This window comes from Fringilla coelebs (assembly GCF_963513975.1).
Source record: "Fringilla coelebs genome assembly, chromosome: 2".
NCBI classification, from domain to species: Eukaryota; Metazoa; Chordata; class Aves; order Passeriformes; family Fringillidae; genus Fringilla; species Fringilla coelebs.
In genome coordinates this window covers 113,004,144-113,022,976 of record NC_140029.1, presented here as the reverse complement: position 1 = coordinate 113,022,976, position 18,833 = coordinate 113,004,144, and the positions used below count along the sequence as shown (strand labels likewise).

General features: G+C 38.9%; 1 protein-coding gene across 2 annotated transcripts in view; it reads left to right on the top strand.

The window, feature by feature from the left end:
- Positions 1-5,299, top strand: part of EPHA6 (EPH receptor A6) — a gene marked incomplete at both ends in the record, with an annotated part of 367,314 nt that extends 362,015 nt beyond the window's left edge. For both annotated transcript variants that reach the window (XM_084201421.1, XM_084201420.1), the window contains 2 exons: positions 2,057-2,206; positions 5,185-5,299. In XM_084201421.1, coding sequence (XP_084057547.1) covers positions 2,057-2,206; positions 5,185-5,299 — 265 coding nt within the window. The remainder of the gene's footprint in view (positions 1-2,056; positions 2,207-5,184) is intronic.
- Between the last annotated feature and the right edge of the window lie 13,534 nt (positions 5,300-18,833).

The window sequence follows — 18,833 nt, the reverse complement described above, 5'->3', positions numbered from 1 at the left end:
GTAATATCCTGCAGAAGTAGCTGTGTCTTAGCTTGCTAAATCTTTATTTTCTGCAGCAGAATGGCAGCAATGATCAAATAAGAGACTATGCTGTCTATACCATCCCACAAAAAATTCTTGCCCAGGTTTTTTTTTCATTAATAATGTTTCAAAATGAATGCAGCCACAGGATAAGCAAGGCTGAGGTAGAAGAATTTGTCAGTATTTGTAGGCTTATTGATCCAAGCTGTCCCTGCGTATATCAGCTGAAATCAGCAAAGGTCCAGGTGGCCTCACTCTCTTCAGTCGCTAAGAGTCATCTTAAGATGAAGGTGCTTTCATGGAGACCCCATGGGCTTTGAAAGGGTTCTCCAGCCCTGAGTGGGGCTCGCTGAGAACCTTTAAATGTTTTTGAGAAGGGCTGAGCGACAAGACAAAACTGGGGCTGGTACCTTGCTGTGGGAAAGGCTGAATGGAGAAGTTGATAGGAAAACCTGGAGTGAGGGCTGCAGCCATTTCATCAACACAGACTAGGAGACTTGGCATGGATTAAATATTCATGCCTTAGAGTTAGCATCCTCTATGTGTGTATGCATATAAATATAAATATAAATATAAATATAAATATAAATATAAATTTTTATAAATATATATTTTTATATATATATATGCATATATATATGACTTGATATTTGTACCTGGATCACTTTTTTTAGCAACAGAGTAATGTATTTTTATCTCTTTATTTAAATCATAACTTAGGGTCTAAAATACTTATGCTTTATTAAACTATGACTGACTTCACCTGCTTGTGTAAGTATTTTCCTTTCATTTGAGAATGCTTGATGCAGTTGTTGGGTAACCTTCTATAGAATCATAGAGTAATTCAGATGGGAAGGGACCGTGGTAGGTCTTTAATTACAGTTTGTACTTAACTGGGTTCTCCTGTCCTTCACCTTTTCCCTCTATCATTTTGATAATATGAATGAAAATCACTGTACTTACTGTATTTGAGTATGTGTGGGTGAAACTTGGTTCATAAAGATATGAGGCTGTGTTGCTTCCTATGTTACATGTGAAGTCATGTTCCATCAGTAAATGTTGGCTGGCTTCTGCTGTGTAAATTTTCATTTACAATAAATTATGCCTTTCTCCTAAAGGCTATCATAAAGCTTTTACAAACAGCAGTGTGCATTTTCTGCATTTTGTTCATACAATTTCTCTACATAAAATGTATAAAGCAAGTGGAAGTTGTGAGCCCTCCAAATGTGGCACACAATAGAAGACTGGAAATCAGTGCCCCAAAATTACAATCTTTTTTTTTTTTTTCCATCTTTCTATTTCAGTTGTGATAATATTAGGGGAAAGAGCTCAAAAATAAATATGACTAAATTAGCTCCTCCCATTTTATTTGCTATTCTATGTAATTCCATGTAAAAGCAAAGATATGACATTTTATTCTTTTGGCTTCTTTTAAGGGTGAATTTTAGCTTTTGAGTACTGTAATCAAAGTGTTCCTGTAGCATAATGGTATCACAATGAGGAGCCATCTGGGGTGGGGTGGTTGTAGGTAGATGTAAAAATCATCTCATGGTGGTTTAATTTTTTAAATTGCATCTTATGCTAAATTTTCATTGTCCTCTACATTGAATACTGTATCAAAAAATTATTATAATCCTGAACACGTTGAGCTGCAATGAAACATTCTGGGGAGCAAAAAGAAGTGCAATGGGAGAGGCCGATTCCTCAGTGTGTTACTGAGCTGCAGTTCTTTAATAAAATGTATTGTTTAAGCAGTGCAGCTTGGCAGACTGAAGTGATTTATAAGTTTTAGACAAGAGGTTAAAGAGATCCTCACTTAAGGTCTGACCTTTACAGCTCAGACTCCTCTCTCATTCATTCTGCCTTTTAGTAAAAGCTATGTCTACCAGGGTAAATTTGGTGTCACATTTTGTATTGCTTGGTAACCTTTTCTTTTCTTTCTTTTTTTTTTTTTTTTTTGTTTGGTTTTTTGTTGTTGTTGTTTGGGTTTTTTTGGTTTTTTTGTTTGGTTTTTTTTGGTTTTTTTTGTTTACAGAATGCCAGATTCACCTGGTGAAGTTCCAGAATATCCTTTATTTGTTTCAGTCAGTGACTGGCTGGATTCCATAAAAATGGGTCAGTACAAAAATAACTTCATGGCAGCAGGTTTCACAACTTTGGATATGGTTTCAAGAATGAATATTGAGTAAGTATATAATCTATTTCCCTGAGTAAGTATATAATCTATTATCCTTACAGTGACTAATTAATCTGAATTTGGATGCTGCAGACACACAAATATTGCCGAGTATGGAACAGTGTTTTCATTTCCTTTCCTTCCTCAGCTCACAAAAGAAAAATACAGTTATTTAAAACAACACAAGAAATGTATGATGGAGTGACCCAGAATTATTAGATCCACTCTGTGACTACATCAAACGCAACCAAAGGCCAGGGATGAGTGTTTCTTGGGGAATCAGTTTTGATCTAGACCACTGAAATCAGTGGCAAAAATACTTTCTTACTTTGCTATGAATATCATCAAGACTTTATCAGTCCTAATAAAGAAATTGTTGCAACCATCTCTGACACCACCCTGTGGTTTTTTAATGCAAACCCTTCACTCAATACAGAAGTGTTTGGGCAAACTATGGATTCATATGATAGCATGATGATGGGATCTTTTTGCTCCCTATTCCCTTCCATGAATTCCCAATCTTTTATTTGATGCTGGGACTGCCTGTATTAATGGTAGCTGTCAGTTAAGATTGAAGAATTTTACATGTAAAGTTAGGACTGATTTTCTCCCACGTGCATCATTTCATATTCACCTACATTGCCATAATGTGGTAGATGGAATTCATAGTCACTTAGTCTTGTGAGATCCTTCCAAAACTCTGCACAGCAGCCCCTTTCCCTTCCTGCCCTGAACAATTCAGCCTCACCAGCTGAGTTGTTCACCTCTTGCTCAGATGTTTTCCCAGACCATTTACTGATTTGTTGAACAATAATCTTCAACATTATCCCATCAGAGGTCCCTGCAGATTTAAATCAATGACTACATTGTAAAACCTGACCATTTTCTGCTAACCTCCTGTATTTAAACTGTTATTTAGTCATGCAAAGACCAAACTATATACATATATTATGTTATACCCCATGTTACACAGAAGTTGCTCCTCATTTTCATTATAAAGCTTTTTTGAGGAATCTTCTCTAAAGCTTTTGGAAATCCAAGTGAGGTGTATCAAATGGATCATCTGCATCCACTGGAAACAAGTAATTTAATAAAACAGAACATTTATTTGCAAAAGCCATGGTGACTCAAGTAGCTCATTTATCCAAGCATCCAGTAATTTTGTCCTTTCCTGTAGTTTCTCTTACGCCCTGTAATGATCACAGACTCATGGGTCTGTGGTTCCCCAGATCTTCCCTGGAAACATTTTGTCTGGCACCATTCTCCATACTTGAGGCACCAAGAAATTTTTTAACATGTGGAGCACAGCTGGTAACTCCCTCTCTCACAACCCTGATAGTAAGTCCATTATTTCATCTTCATTTTCTTTTGGAACTTTTGCTTAAATATAATCTTGTCTGGACATGGGCTGCTGCTTGTTTTCACAGTTTTTCCTATAACCTCTCCTGCAGTCACTTCAGATACTCTGGCAAGTCCCGCAGAAATGATCTGGCATGGGAGTAATTTCAATTTCTTCCACAGTGAATGTCAACTCAAATGGTTCAAGTTTTCCAACAATGGCCACTCCTTCAGTGCTCTTTTATGCCCAAATCATCGTTAGACTCTACACATTTTATGGCAGGTTTCTTGTACCCAGTGAGTTCGCAAAAAGATTTATGATAAGTTTTATTTTTTATATTTTATTATTGAGGTTGTTTTTTGTATTTGCTACTCAAGTTCCTTTTTAGTCTGCCTTATTGTGCTTTTACAGTTAATCTAAGGTTATCATCCTTTCTACTTTCTTTAGATACCATTTCAACTTTTTGAGAGACTCCCTCTCTCTTCAAATAATTTGTGTTACAGAAGACCTGCTGGCTTCTTTCTGTGCTTTATCAGGCCTTCATTCCTGATAAATGCTAAGCATTTGTCTTGCATTTCTAAGACCCCTCTCTACTGTAAAGCTTTATTCTTTACACTGACTCCTTTTAGTTTCTCAGATGCTCAATAGTTTTGACCTCAAGTGTTTTCTGTCATGCCCCATGAGAATGTGAAGCCTAAGCACATAATAGTTTCAAGCTCTGCAGTGGTTCCTCAGCTGGAGGATACCGATCTGGAGATCAGATGCAGATATCTGGAAGTGCACATCTGAAACTCATGAAGGCCATGCTTTATCCCATGAGCTCCTTTACTGGTTGTGTCATCATACAGTTTTTGAGGATAAACAGGCAATATCTGTGTATGTCCCAGTGTGGGATTTGCATAATGGACAAATCTGGCATATCTGAAGTTTCCTCTCCTGAGTGCCTCTGTGATCTTTCTCAGCTCTTGCAGCTGGGGGTGTTTAGAGAAAAACTAAAGTGGTGGATTGTGCTGAACTCTGGAGGCTGTTGACTTCATTCCTGCCAAAGAGTCGAGCCCTGTGGGTGACAAGAGCTACCCCCTCTGGGGTGCAGGGCTAAATGAGATGAAGGGAAACTGGGAGGGAAATCAAGGTCAGTCTGGAAAATTCACTGCTAATTTGATCTTTATACCATCTCTCACTGCCTCACTCACATTGCCCAAATCAGAAGCAGGACCTCTGTTATTTCTGCCTCAGAACTGTGATACTGGGTGTGTAAGCCCCAATCTCTTTCAAGTACGAGTGGGAAACAGTTGCTACAATACCCATTACTAAAAATGGGCTATTGGAACTCACCTGATTAGTCCTTGAGATTTGGAAAGATTAATGGACCATTAGTATCACTAATAAGCCTCAGTATCACTAATTTAGAGCACTAAGGCCCAGTGCTCTAAATACATATTTTTATTATATTCCTTTTCTTAAATGACTGGTTTTTTCAAAAATTGAGATTGACAGATGCAGAAAAATTTAACATTTGCAGCTTTCTTATATGCTGTGGCCGGGAAGGTAAACTGTCCTGGAGAAAAAGTCATCATATAATTATACTCTTTTGTGCACCAGAGGCTTTATTATATTTGCATCCAAGATGAAACTTTTTATCTTGCAGTGACATTAGAAGAATTGGAGTTGCACTCATTGGACACCAGAGACGAATAGTCAGCAGTTTACAGACTTTGCGGTTACACATGATGCACATACAGGAGAAAGGATTTCATGTATGAAAGTAATAGAAGCAACTGTGTTTTGTGCCTCAGCATTTCTAAAATGGAAAAATATTCTCATTCTTCCTTCCTGCTCTTCCCAACTTCAAGAACTGCAGTCTCCAGTTCAGACTATACAAGTACTTCTATGTTAATGCTTCCAAACTGGAATTTTTAATCACACTGCACAGCTCCTCCACCAGTTCTCTGGCGATAAAATCCTGGCCTACTGCAAGACTCTTGCTACACATTGATGAATAACTCAGCATGGATGTGTAACTTTGTATAACAGTATTTGGGAAACTTTCATGGACTTACTTGAAAGTAGTAATCTATTTGGCCTGGTGTGGCTTCTTTATCGATGTATTTAGAATTTGCTGGTAGATCAAAAAGTATTTGACTTCTTTCATGTTCTGTGACCATGTAACTTCCAACACCAAATGTGCAATCAAAAAGAAGTTTAACATAAATATTTATTTTATCTCTTAATTAAATCCAAAAGTATGTGTCCTATCATTCTATTGCTTTCTAATAGTTTGAATGCTGGTAAGCTGGTGCCTCAAAACATTAGTACTGTTTGCAGAAATGACTGATGATTTTATGTAGCGAGTTTTCATTGTGTGAATAATTGGAAGCATAGTGAGGAAGGTTCTTGATTTTCAATTACTTTAGCACTTGACACTTTTTATGCTTTAAATTTTAGATTAGGTTGGAAAATTTATTTAGCCTTGGGATTCCTCACCACCCTACAACCCTTTTTTTTTTTTTTTTTTAAGTAATACTCAGTGTTTGCTTCTCCTACTGGAAAACTGGTTGTAGTGTTCCCATGACCATATGTAAAACACAGTTATCAGCTCTGTTGCGGACGCACAGATTTTAGAAGAGCTTTCTGTTCCAAACATGCAGGTCTCTGCTGTTGGATAGGGAATCATCTCCAGCAGCAGCAGAGCTCAGAGGGCCAGCCATGGGTGGGATGATGGGATCATTCCTGTGGGAGCAGGCTGGCCATATCCTCTTCCAGCCAAGGGCAGCAGTACAGCCCCACTGCTGCTGGACGTTACAGGCTGCAGGATGCAGACCTTGCACAAAGGCAAAAAAGGAGATGCAGGACAGCAGTGTGGTAACATGTTGCCTTGAGCCTACTTCTAACTGCTTTTAGAAGTTAAAAAGCAAACTGCTGAAATGGAGCTCTGGTCATTCCAGGCCAGATCTTCATTTAGTACAGATTTCTAAAGGACATTGGAAGTATTACCTTTAGAACCCTTCAATAGCCATATTTACATGCAAGAAAATGTCAGCAAAGGCCTAACATAATATTTGTACCTCTCTAAGACTTCCAGCTTCCATGTTTTGTTCAGACAACTGACACAGACGTGCTGGGCTACATTTCCAAACTTTTGCATGGGATATGCACTCCTGGGAGCAGGGACAGGACCGCATGGCCGTGCTGTGGGAACCCCACGCAGATCTACAATGCATGTCACATGTAACCCTGTGCAGAAGCTTCTCTTCATTCCTGTGTCCTTTGGAGGGTATTTTTGAGTTCTGTGGCATCCAATGTACTCAAGCATTGCAGCTCTTCTGTTAAAATGTGCATTTGGGTAATCAGTATAATCTATGTGTATATCAAAAGGAACTAACTACTTTGTGTAATCATAATGGTATTTACTGCTTCATTTACAGCTTGTAAATCACAAGGTATTTCCTAAGTCTTGGAAAAGGCTGCCATTGTATATCAGTGACAAAGAATGAAAATCAGAAAGCAACTCAGAAAAGATTATGCTTCCAACCAGATCACAGAGTAAGAACACACGAGGCCTGATTCCCTGTTGTCAATTCATGTTGGAATAATTGCATTAATTTAGGTGAGATAGCAGGAATGCACTAAGTAATTTTTTCTTTCTTTCATTAAAAGAAAAAAGGGCAGATGTAACTGAGGAAAGAGTTTTCTGAAGATCAGGAGCCACTGGTGTTCTACAATGCCGATTTGATGAGCTTGTTTAAAGAAGGGCAGCTTCAATCCTATTGTAGCTCCAAAGGTAATTTTGTCAGCAGGAGTATTCCCACTGAAGTCATCAGTCCAGCACAAGGATATGAGTTTTGCAGGATCACAGCCCTTCAGTGGGGAAAAAAATATTTGTTCTCTTCTGTGACTGTCACTTGAAAAATTCTGCCTGAATTCCATATCTGAATAATTTTTTGGTAGAGGTACTCTTACAGAAAGAAAACCATACTTACCTGAAACCTTTTGAAAAATACTGACACACCACAGAGAAATTTAAAAGTGATTTTGCTTCATCATTTTATTATCCATTTTGCCTATCATTGCTTCCATGGCCAACAACAGGACATCTGTGGCATGAGCCTTTCTCAAAACTAAATCCATTACTGAGGAGGTAGGAGCCTGTTACTTGTTAATGAGGTTTCAAAATCATTCACAGCTAACCCAAACCATGTATGTGCACTTTTAAATTGTCTTTTGCCAGTTTTTTTTGTTCCTGGTAGTGAGGATGCAGAATTGACATAGTTATATGCACACAACCTGGATATATTTAATGAAAATGAATTTCTAAATTTATCACACTACTGAAAATATTTTTTCAATAGAAATTAATATAACAAAAGCAAAACATTTAATAATCAGATATATTTTTTATATAAACAAGAGTTTGGGTGACCAGAAAGGAAAGAACAAGGGATTCTTTGAGTGAGCACATTTGTTAATAACATTGTAAATCCAGGACTTTTACAGCTTGTTTTTCTGTTGTTGTTTTTGTGGTGATGCAGTATGACAGTTTTCTAATAGTTATCTTGATGACATTTACATTTTCCCCATTTTGGAAATGTTTCATGTGGTCTTGTGCTGATTCCTAGTCTATTCTTGCTTTAGTTTAGCGATTTTTTAATATTTTTTTAATTTAAAAACAAAACAAAAAACCAACCCTAACAAGTGTTATTTTCCAAATGTGAAATTCTGTACAGGCCACAAATGCATATGTGAAATTAAAGTAACTTTCTTTGTTACAGGAAATTCTTTCTTCAGGACAAATTAGCTCTAATTATCCTGCATACTGCAATGTGCAGCTGGAGTTGAAATTTGATAAATTAAAGCAAATTAAATAGGCTGTTTTTGAGACTCTGGCCCACATTACAGACTGCTTTATGACTAAAAGTACCCATTGAAAGTTCACAAAATGAAGTGTGAGCTATATGCAAGCAACAAAGAAAAGGTGTTATAACGTGGATGTGTATAAAGAAATAATTCTTACCTGTTTCTCTGCATTCAGTGACAGCTCATCCATTCTGATATTTGTGCTTGGTCAGATGAATTTCATGCCTTAATTGTATCCAGTTGTTTTGCTGAACCTGTGAAACAGAGAGGGTCTTGTTCATGATGTTCATGGTGTTAAACCTGAACAAGCCACAGCAGAATGTTTAATAGAATTTACTCATGAGGTGTCTGCACATTGGAGTTATTAAGAAACAACAGGAAGCCAAGAGGTGAAAGGAAGAGAATTGAGCCACGTCATTTAAATTTTTTTCAAACAAAATTTACCCTTTTTGTTTCCCATGAACTTAAATCCAGTCTCCATCTATAAATGCTTAGAAACATGCCATGCTTCAGGACATCAGACAGCATAAAGCAATCCTTTACTTGCAAATATTCACTCAACAATAAAATAAATTAGTGAGTAAATTAGTCAAATAAATTCTGTGTCCAATATTCTTTTAGGTATTACTTGGATTATTCTGACACAGAACTCACAGACTGCAGTACTTTGATTTTTACATCACTTAAGACTGACTATCCATGTGCCATTTTTAATATGAGCCAAACACAGGGCTTCATTAATTTCTTTTTCAATGTAGATTCCTACAGGATCCAAAGATGGGTCATAAGTAACAAACAGACCCCCTTTATCCAGAATCAGCTGAGATTTACCATGGGGAATAGCAGGGACTGTGGAGATGCCTAGTGAGACTGCATTGCCTGCAGCAATTTTTCTGTGTCAGAATGACCCCATGGGACCACATCAGCCACCAAGGTAAACCAGCTCAGAACATTCTTGACCTTGTCTTGAAGAGCACTTCCTCATTTGCAGCTGGCCCTGTTGTGAACTGCAGCAGTTATGGAACTGTTTTACCTCAGCTGATGGAATGGTTCTGTGGGACACGTTCTGGCGGCTCAGAATTCTCTTATGAACACAGGGTACCTGTAACTACCCTGTCATGGGCTCACTCTGTCTTGGAATATTCCTTCAGGGAGTGAAAAGCAGGACTTGCCTCTAATCCAGTCCAACATTTCTTTAGTTAAAATCATTATAAAAAGTCTGTCTTCCATTGCATCTTCCAGGAAAAGCACTAAAAATAGCGACACTTGTGGCATTTGCACATGGTTGAAGAACTCTGTATTCTGTTAAACGGTTTTCTTTCAGAATACCCTTGTTCACCAATTGTATTGAATCTTTCCTGAATAAATGGCAAAGATAATTTCTTTTTTATAACACTACTATAATTATTTTTTGAGAGTGAGGAAAAAACGTGTTGGCCTGAGCTAACTCTTAGTAGGACAATGATCTTGAAATCTCCTGGGGAAACAAATGAATCAGCTCTTAAAAGGAAAAAAAAAAAAACCTCCCTAAAAGCTACAATAAGGTAAAAAGGGGAAAACTGTCCATACTGTGCCAAGGAGCTCTAAAAAAACCTCAAGAGTTGCATAATACAGTGCCAAGTACTTACAGCTGGCAAAACTTTCCACCATCACATCCTGTATTTAGTAGTGCACACTGCCCATCCATGAGTGTTGTATATAATTCTTCAGATTATGGACCAGGATATGGTGAACATGTTGTGGTTATAAAATATTTGTCTATATGTACATAAAGAATTGTAAATAGAATATATATGGTAATAATCAGATTTTTCAAATCTACAGAATTAATTACCTATTACCAACAGCACTAATGGGGTTTATTTGCTTTTAAAAATTTTTGTGGCATGCACTATGTGTGTATGGTTCTTCCCAAAATTCCTTGGCTTGTCAGCTGGAAATGGACAGCCTCTTTTCCTCCACTGGTAGAAAGAAACCTTTTCCAACTGGCTCAGAGAAAGCTGCCTGCTCGCCCTTCTGTTGCCACCTCACCCAATCCCTTCCTCCTGATTCTCTTCCACTCAGCTAATTACTGCAGAAATTAGTGATCCCAAAGGGGAACAAGGTGCCCATGAGCCAGCAGAACTAGCAAGATGGAGTCCATGCTATAAAGAATTTTCAGTTCCTCTGCTGAGATCACCAAAGATGTTTACAGAGTATATAAATTATTTTCTTTTAAATGACCATTTATGGACACTTAGGAGGTCAAAATGTGGAAAATTTTCAAGGGCATAAAAGAAGGGATATGCCAACATATAGCATAAAAAGATAAGCTGACTTTTAGAAGGGAAAAACAACAACAACTTTTGATGAAAAGCCTAAGGTTAAAAAACAGATTAAAGTATATTTCCATATTTTATATGTGAAATAAGGTAACACCAGTTCAGTGGAATCTATTTCTGTGTATGTTTCTTTAAATATCTTGCACAAGTATATCCTACTTTCCTTTCCTGCAAGAGATTTCCAGAGTACCCATCTCTTCCAGAAAGGTTTAGCATATTATCTGATATTTTCACACCTGAATAATTAAACTGGAATAAGAAATGCAAGCTCTGACAGTGAAGATATGGGGGGAACAATAGAATTAAAAAGATAGTCTCAAAGTAATTTAAAGTTTTCACATCTGTTCTGCTTTGTTCCTGTCCAAAATTTTTACCTGTATCTATCTGAGTACTTTGACTGGTTCTGCACACATCTCAGTGCCACCTCAGAAACTCCTAAATGTGTAAACAGTTCTGAGTTTGTGCAGCTTAATTCATATAAAAAGGCTGATTTGACATGGAACTTTATACAAGACTGAGTTAGGCATAATCAAAAATTAAAACCCCTATAAAATATCTGTAAGACACCATGAGATGAGATATTTTGCCTTACTATACTAACACCTCTTCATTTCTGACAATTCAGTGAAGAACTGGCCAGCAGCAGCATGCATGTTGAGTGGTAGGTAAGCCAAAACCCTGGGACTGAAAACCCGCAAATCAAAGAGAAATCCAGGTGTCTGCATTCTGAACTATGGGATGTCAAGGAACTCCAGAGAAAGTAACCTTGAATCTAGAATCTGGAAAGTCAGGTTTGGGAGAAATCTGCTTTGGAACCCAAATATTCCTTTCTGGTTGTGGATGATGGAAAAGTGCCCAATGAAAACAGTCTAGGGACTATTTTCATAGTATCATCACCACATAATGTTCTGAGTGATAAGAAGGAAAAAAAAATCTATTTTCTGACCTTTCAAGTTCTAGCCTAGGACAAAAAAAACAGGTACAGTTTAGAAAGTCCAGCAGACAGAATTCTGAATGACTAATTGTTCTTATAGGTACGTACTGACTTTCTTGAGAGGAACGTAATAAATAATAAAACATAGAAATCTCCAGTTAATATTGTCTTGGAAACCAAGTTTTCAGTTTTCTCTCATTCAGTCCGCTTTTTAACTGAAAATTATTAATAGCAAAAATGAAAAGCATAATAGGATTATTATTTTTTCCCTGTAAGAAGCTGGGTGCTCTGAGCTGTATAACTTACTATCACAATCTCTTTGTGTAAAATAGGATTAGCTGAAAAAGACAAAGTGCAGCCAATGTTCCAAATCTGTAGATTATTTGTCACTAACTGTCAGTTTGGGAATTTCGATTTTTGTCTTGGGGAAGTTCTGCTCTACCACACCCATTATTTCCAAATCCTGCTGAATGATTTTAATGAACATCTTGATTAATTCCTGGGAGAGTGATGTGACTGTGAGGAATTAAAAGTTTTTGTGTTAATAGGCAATAGTGTTGTTGTGATATAAAAACAGTCAGTTTGTTACTGACTTCCATCACAGTGGGATAGGCCCAATGTCCTTATTTTCTGTAGGTAGGCTCCAGCTCTGCAAACAGATTCTCCTTTTCTGCACCCCACTACTGTCATGGTTAATTTCTTGTTAAAGAACCAGCATTTACTGGGACATGAATTGTCTTGTTCAAACAGATTGCTAAAACTTTTTGCTGATTTTAATTGTTCTGCTGAAGTGTTCCTGGTTGAGATGTAGGTTGGTCCCTAAGGGCATGATCCAAAGTCAGCTGTATCCATAAGAAGAGGTCAAGTGAGTGAAACAGGTTTTGAATCAAAGGTTTCTATAGATTTTCCTGGAACAGATGGCCTCATATAAAAGGCAGAAGAGAGTGCACTGAGCCTAAAAGAAAAGGCTGCTACCTCAGGGATGTGATCAAGTAAGCTGTGGTCACTTGCATGGAAAAGGTAAAATGCAAAAGGTACTAAAGTTGGGTGCTGCAGTGTTTGTTGTTTTCTCTGGCATAGATAGTCAACTCTGACTTTGGAATTAGTTACCTAAATGACCTACACATCTAATAGGGTATCTAGCAGAAATTGTCTGGCTTTGTGAGGTTTTTTTCCCCAGATAATTTCCCAAACTACTGGATTTAAATTCAGGATGAAACCACCAGCCCCGTCAGACAAATAGAACTTCCAAAACAAATAGGACTTTTCTATCTTTCTTCTTTCCTAAACATAAATCAGGATGCACTATGGTCTCCCTTTCATAATACACGTTCTGACTGATGATTTGCCTCTTTGAAAAAGCTGCTTCATACTCCTGGTGCACTGCAGTCTTAAGTTTTCAGATTTTCCAGTTAATGAATGGTACAATAGCAAATAAAGTAACAAATGCCCTCTTAGTGGTTCCATTTTCTGGATTCTTTTACTAATTCCCTAGCTGAAGAAAACCATCCTACTCCAAGATTCCTAATAAGTAAACCTGTAAGCATTTTCCAGCTTAATGGTCATGATTCCCTATTTGCCTCTCCCCATGAAACAGTGAGCTTTGAATTGGCAGTGTAGTTTTTTACTACCATTTCTTCTGCAGCAATGTCTTCTCCCAACTCTTCTAAGTAAGGCTGAGTGGTCTATTTCACAGTAAAAGTGGGAAAAGTTGTTTCTTTGTTAACTCTGGTGATGGGATTCAGTGTTTGTTGCTCTTATCCAGAGCCTTCCACCTGCTTCTGTTGAGGCCAATATCTGCATTCTCATTCTCTGGTGGTATCAGTTACATGACACACAGTGCTGCTGTGAGTGAAAACCCAGAGACATAAAAAGGGCTCATTCTTCTCTGGGGTGGTATAAATCCTACTAACTTTGGGAACTTCTCTGCACTTCTCAGGATTGCACCTGCAGTTCAGCAAGAAAAAAAAAAAATCTTTAAAAGGTCATGTGAAACTGTTTACTGAAAGGCAATACTTTATTTTCTAGCAAAGCAACATGCATTGATCTAGCTGCAATTAACAGTTTTAATTTTGTCATCACTTTTTTAAAGAAAAACAAACCATTTTGACTTTCAGAAAAAAAAATACAAAAATAATATTTTGCTACCTTCCAAACATTAGCTCTGATTTACTTTTGGAAGATAACGTGGTTGGTATGTTTTCTCAGGATAGCCTCTATCTATTTCTGTGTGTTGGTTTTAAATGTATCTGAATTAAAAGGGGTTTTAATCTCTGTCTCTTCTGTGAAATTAGATTGTACAAAACTAAATATGACTGCTCTTCATAGTTTGCTGTTCTAGCATAGCCATAAAATGTATCAATGTATGTGTATATATGAATAAATATTTGATGACAGACACTTTAGATTATATATTTAAGCAGCCATGTCAAAACTTCAGAGGTAGATGGCTTCAAAAGCAATGGTATAGTCATAATACTTGCAAATTATTTTACAAAATCAAACCATGGCCTCAGCACAGATCTCATATCCCTACCAGTAGTCTGAAACCCACCTTTTCTTTAAAGACCCCTGCTAAGGTTTGTTTTGCCATTGCTTCTTTAACCAAGACATATTTGAATAATGACAACTACCCGTGGCTCAGTCTTCAGCACTCATCTCCCAGCAGAGCTGCCCTGGTGCTGCAGTTCCAGAGGCTCTGGGCTCCACCTCCATGGGTCTGAGCTCCTGTGCCACTGGAGCTGCTCCTTCTGGGAGATGAACATTGCACACAGCCAGTGTCGATGCTTCCCCCTGGGACTGCCTCACTTCCCAAAATTACTTTTCTTCACCTAATACATCTCCCATACACATCCCACTGCACTTTCTTTTTGCCTGTTTATAATGGTACTGTAGGAATATCCGTGGAATAAAAAACTTACCCTACTGATTTGCAGTCCCAAGGGGAAATTACATTAGACATGAAGTTGTTATTATTTACTGAAAATGGTGTTCTCTTCTTTTCTTTATTATTATGATTCTATTCCTATGATACTATGATGTTTCATGTAAATTTTCATGTGCTGGCATGCCTACAAGTTAATAGTGTAATAGAATGCTCAGCTCTCAACATTAGAGTGTTTTTAAGGTGAATTGCATCACATATGCCATCTCTTTGCAGAAAGAATATGGGGTTTGGCAAAACTACCTGCTGAGCAACATAATGAGATTTTTGTACAAAGTACAAGTTATTGATTATTATTGTATTTTATTTTTCTATGATTTCCTAAGAGGCATTATCAGGTCTTACAGATGGGGTAAGCCTGTTTATTAAGATATTTATTAGCAAATAAAAGTTACAGTACTGGTGGTTATTTTTGAGTTAATGGTGTTTGTTTGGCCTTAAGTTACTAATATAATGATCCACAGTGAAGCCATACATGATCATGCAAAAAAATCCCAGCTGCTTAACACAGGGTGGTGTACTAATAAAGATGGACTGGCAATACTCTCCAACACTTCAGATGCTTCAGGGTGGTGTTGTTTTCTTCAGCTAAAAAATGCTCTTCTGTGCTTACCACTGAGCACTTATGCTCAAAAAGCACATACAGTTCACAGCATCTGGGAAAAAAAACCATGCACATTAAAAGCTGCAAACAGCCCTGCTCTCTCCTTCTTGGGAAACACTGTGAATCTGAATTTTAAATGGCTTTTAATGCGCTATTAAGATTCTGCAGTACCGTTCACCCTCCTCATGGTGATTCACTGAGCCATGCAACTCCTCTAGTATTTGTCAAAGCTTTCACTGACAAAAGCAGTTTTAAAACTGATCATATTATGTAAATAATTCCAGGACAACACACGACAATTCACAGAGAAGTGAATGCCATACACAATAACCAGACCCTTCCTCAAAAAGCTTAAAGTTATAATGAGCCTTTCATTGCATAAAATCACATGCATGCAATGCAAGACTGAACAGAAGTAGCTGTAAAGTAATATGAAATGAGTGTCAGATGCCCACAGTCCATTACATCCTCTTTATTTTATATGGGAAGAGCTTTCTCACTGCAGACTGTCAGGTTTAACACAGTGTACATAATGAGGAATGAATATTTCATTTTAGATCTGGTTACAGAAATGCCTTTGTCGTTCTGTGTTCTCCACTGAATCTGGAACAACTCCACAGATACGGGCTGATTTCAAATAGAAACACCTTCCTCTACCATATATACCTCACAACTTGATTAGAGTCTAGAAGTGCTTCATCACAGAGTTTCACTGTGGGATTAATGCTACCTGCCTGTTCCTTTAGTGGCTCATAATGCCACTACAAGGGAATCTCAGCTTTTATTGGGAACCTTCCTGATACAGGAAATACAGGAAACATTGAACCAATCTGACGGGACTATGCCACGCATAAAAACAAACAAACAAACAAACAAAAACCCCCAAAAAACCAAAAAAACCACAACACCAACCAAAAAAACAAAACAAAACAAACAAACAAAAAAAAAACCCACAAAAAAAAAACCACCAAAAAAAAAAACCCTCAAGTGTATTTTCAGCCCCTCTGCCTGGCCTGGCCAGGCTGCTTTCCTCCCCAAGCCCTGCTGCTGCCACTGCCCCAATGACGTGCGCATTTGAGATTTTCCAGACTCTGCCAAAACGCCCGCTTCGGAACGGGCGGTGCTGTCAACATCTCCGGTGGCCGTTCTTACTCAGGGGTTTCCTTCTGTGTTCATCGCAATCCTCACGAGGATTTATCCAGCCACTCTGGTCAGTGGCAGTGCTTGGAAACAAGCAATTCCCGAGGCCCTGGACACGGAGAACGAAGGGGACGCCCCTCCAACCTGCCCGGACCCCCTCAGCCCCACTGCGTCGGGGGCGTGTCCTCGGGCGGGCCCCGCCCCAAAGCCCTCCCCCGATTGGCCGGAAGAGGCGGAGCGGGTGGGGCGGCGGGACGCGATTGGTGGGGCAGGTCGAGGGCGGGGCTTTGGTTTCCTCGGCAACGGCGGCGGCAGCGCGCGGGCCCGGCCGGCGCTTCCCGGGCCCAGGTCGGTGCTGGGGATGCGGGGGCCGCACCCGGGGAGGGGGGACCCGGGGCCGGCCTTCCCTGGGGACCCTCGGCTGGCCTGCCCTGGGGATCCTGTTCCGGCTTTCCCGGGGACCCTGTGCCGCTCTGGGAGAGGAGACCCTGTCCTGGCCTGGGAGAAGGGACCCTCGGCCGCTGCCTGGGTGGCTCGAGGCCCTGTGGTGCGGACGGGAGGGAGGGAAGGCCGGCCCTGGGACACCCAGTGTGCCAGAGGCCGAGCCGCGCACTGAGCCGAGGTATTTGATTTGTTTCTGGTTCTGCGCAGAAAGGGGAGCTAAGCGGCAAATCCTCCAAGCCAGCACGGCCGCTACCAAAGCTTTTCACTGTTTGTACATTTTAGCAAACAAAGGCGTAATGTTCACTGGCTGCAACACTTACCAGTTAGTAGCCTGTGTTCTGTTGGCTAATGACTGTCTTGCTTCCCATGCTAATTAGCCCACATGCTCAGTCTTTCCCTTCTTTTGGATCTTAGACCATTGAAATATATCTAGCCCTAAACCTAAGCAAGGCAGTTCTACCGAAAAAATTCGTTTGTCTTTCTAACACGTGGACATCACTTAGCGCTTGTTTGTTGGCCGCTCTCTATTTCACGGACTAAATCTCATTTGTTGTTGATTAGGTTTGAAAATAGACAAAGATCAGACATAAAAGAACATCCTTTCTGAAGAAAAAAGCTTAGAGAGGTTCCTGTTAAGCTCCTGGACCAAACTCTGGCTTAAATAATTTTCTGAGGTGTCTGATGTATGCTGTATAGGACTGTAGGCAAAATACCAGCTGGCAAAAAAGGGGGGAAAAGGCACCTGTGTTAGCTGTAACTGCTGTAACTCTTCAGAGATGAGAAAAAACATGAAAATAGGGGCAGGGCAAGAAGTCAAGGGTACATTTCTTTCCCACTGTGTTCTTAAATGATGACTGTGCCAACTGGCAGGAAATTTTCTAAAAAAACAGGGCTCTAATTAAAATGTTGCTAGAAACTGTTGTGTATTTAGGGTTTTGTATTTAGGAGTGAAGCTATAGAAGTATTTTTAAGGGCTTGTACTTCCTCCTGTTTCATTTTAGGAGTGCCTACAATGTATTTTTCTGGCCCTCTAGAATGTATTTTTTTGATCCTCTATTTTTTTGATCATCTAGAATATATAGATGAAGCTCTTGATTGGATAAGAAAGTAATGTGTGCTGGAGCAGGGTTTTGTCAGGGTAATTTGATAATAAACAGCTTTAATTCGCTCTCTGAGTTGTATATATGGATTAGAAAAGGAGTGGGACGTAAAACAAAGGGAGTGAGAATGAGAGACTTGCTATAACTAATATTGGGTTTTTTTAACCTGGTAATAATTCTGTGTAGCTGTAATGTGGTTCTTGGCCAGTCCCGAATCAAAATGCACCAGAGAAAGCTCTAAGAAATGCATGTACTAAAAAAGGAAAAATCATCCTTTAGCCAGAATGATTACTTGTGTGACTTTATTAAATGCAAAGTTCTGAAATTACTAAAAAGCAGTTAACCATCATTTTGTAGTCAGTTATTGAAGAAGTGTGATCAAAGATTTGTTATTGATGAAGGTTTTTTTACCTTTCCCCCCTCCTGCTATGATTTCCTCAGCTTGCAACCTGAGTTATCCAGTGCTGTGTGTTTTTAATTTGTTAAGAAAAAAACAGCCTCCACCACTCCAGAAATCCTCTGACCTGACTAAATACTTTATTATTCAAGGCATCTCAAAGGTTTCAGTTGTCTGATTGCTGAAATTATTTCTACTGGAATTCATTCAGGGCAGACAAGGGTTATCCTCTTTGCAGAGTGCATTTTGCCAGGTATTGCAGGGCAACACGTGATTTAAGCTCCTTTGAATGTGCCACTGCCAGGTAACTTCACCCAGAGTCTTGGCAGCAGCAGAGGTTTGGCGTCTCCCTGACGTGTGGGTGAATGTTTTGGTGTCTGTTAGGTCTATTTTAATCAGTTTCTATTTGTGGTGAACAAAGAGTTCCTAATTCATACATGTCAATATTGGCAAAATATTGGCAAATTAGAGTTTGAATTGAATCAACAGAGAGTGCTTTATTTAATGCAGGGTTCAGTAAATTATGTAGCAGGTGCTGAAGAAGGGAAATACCGTTTTG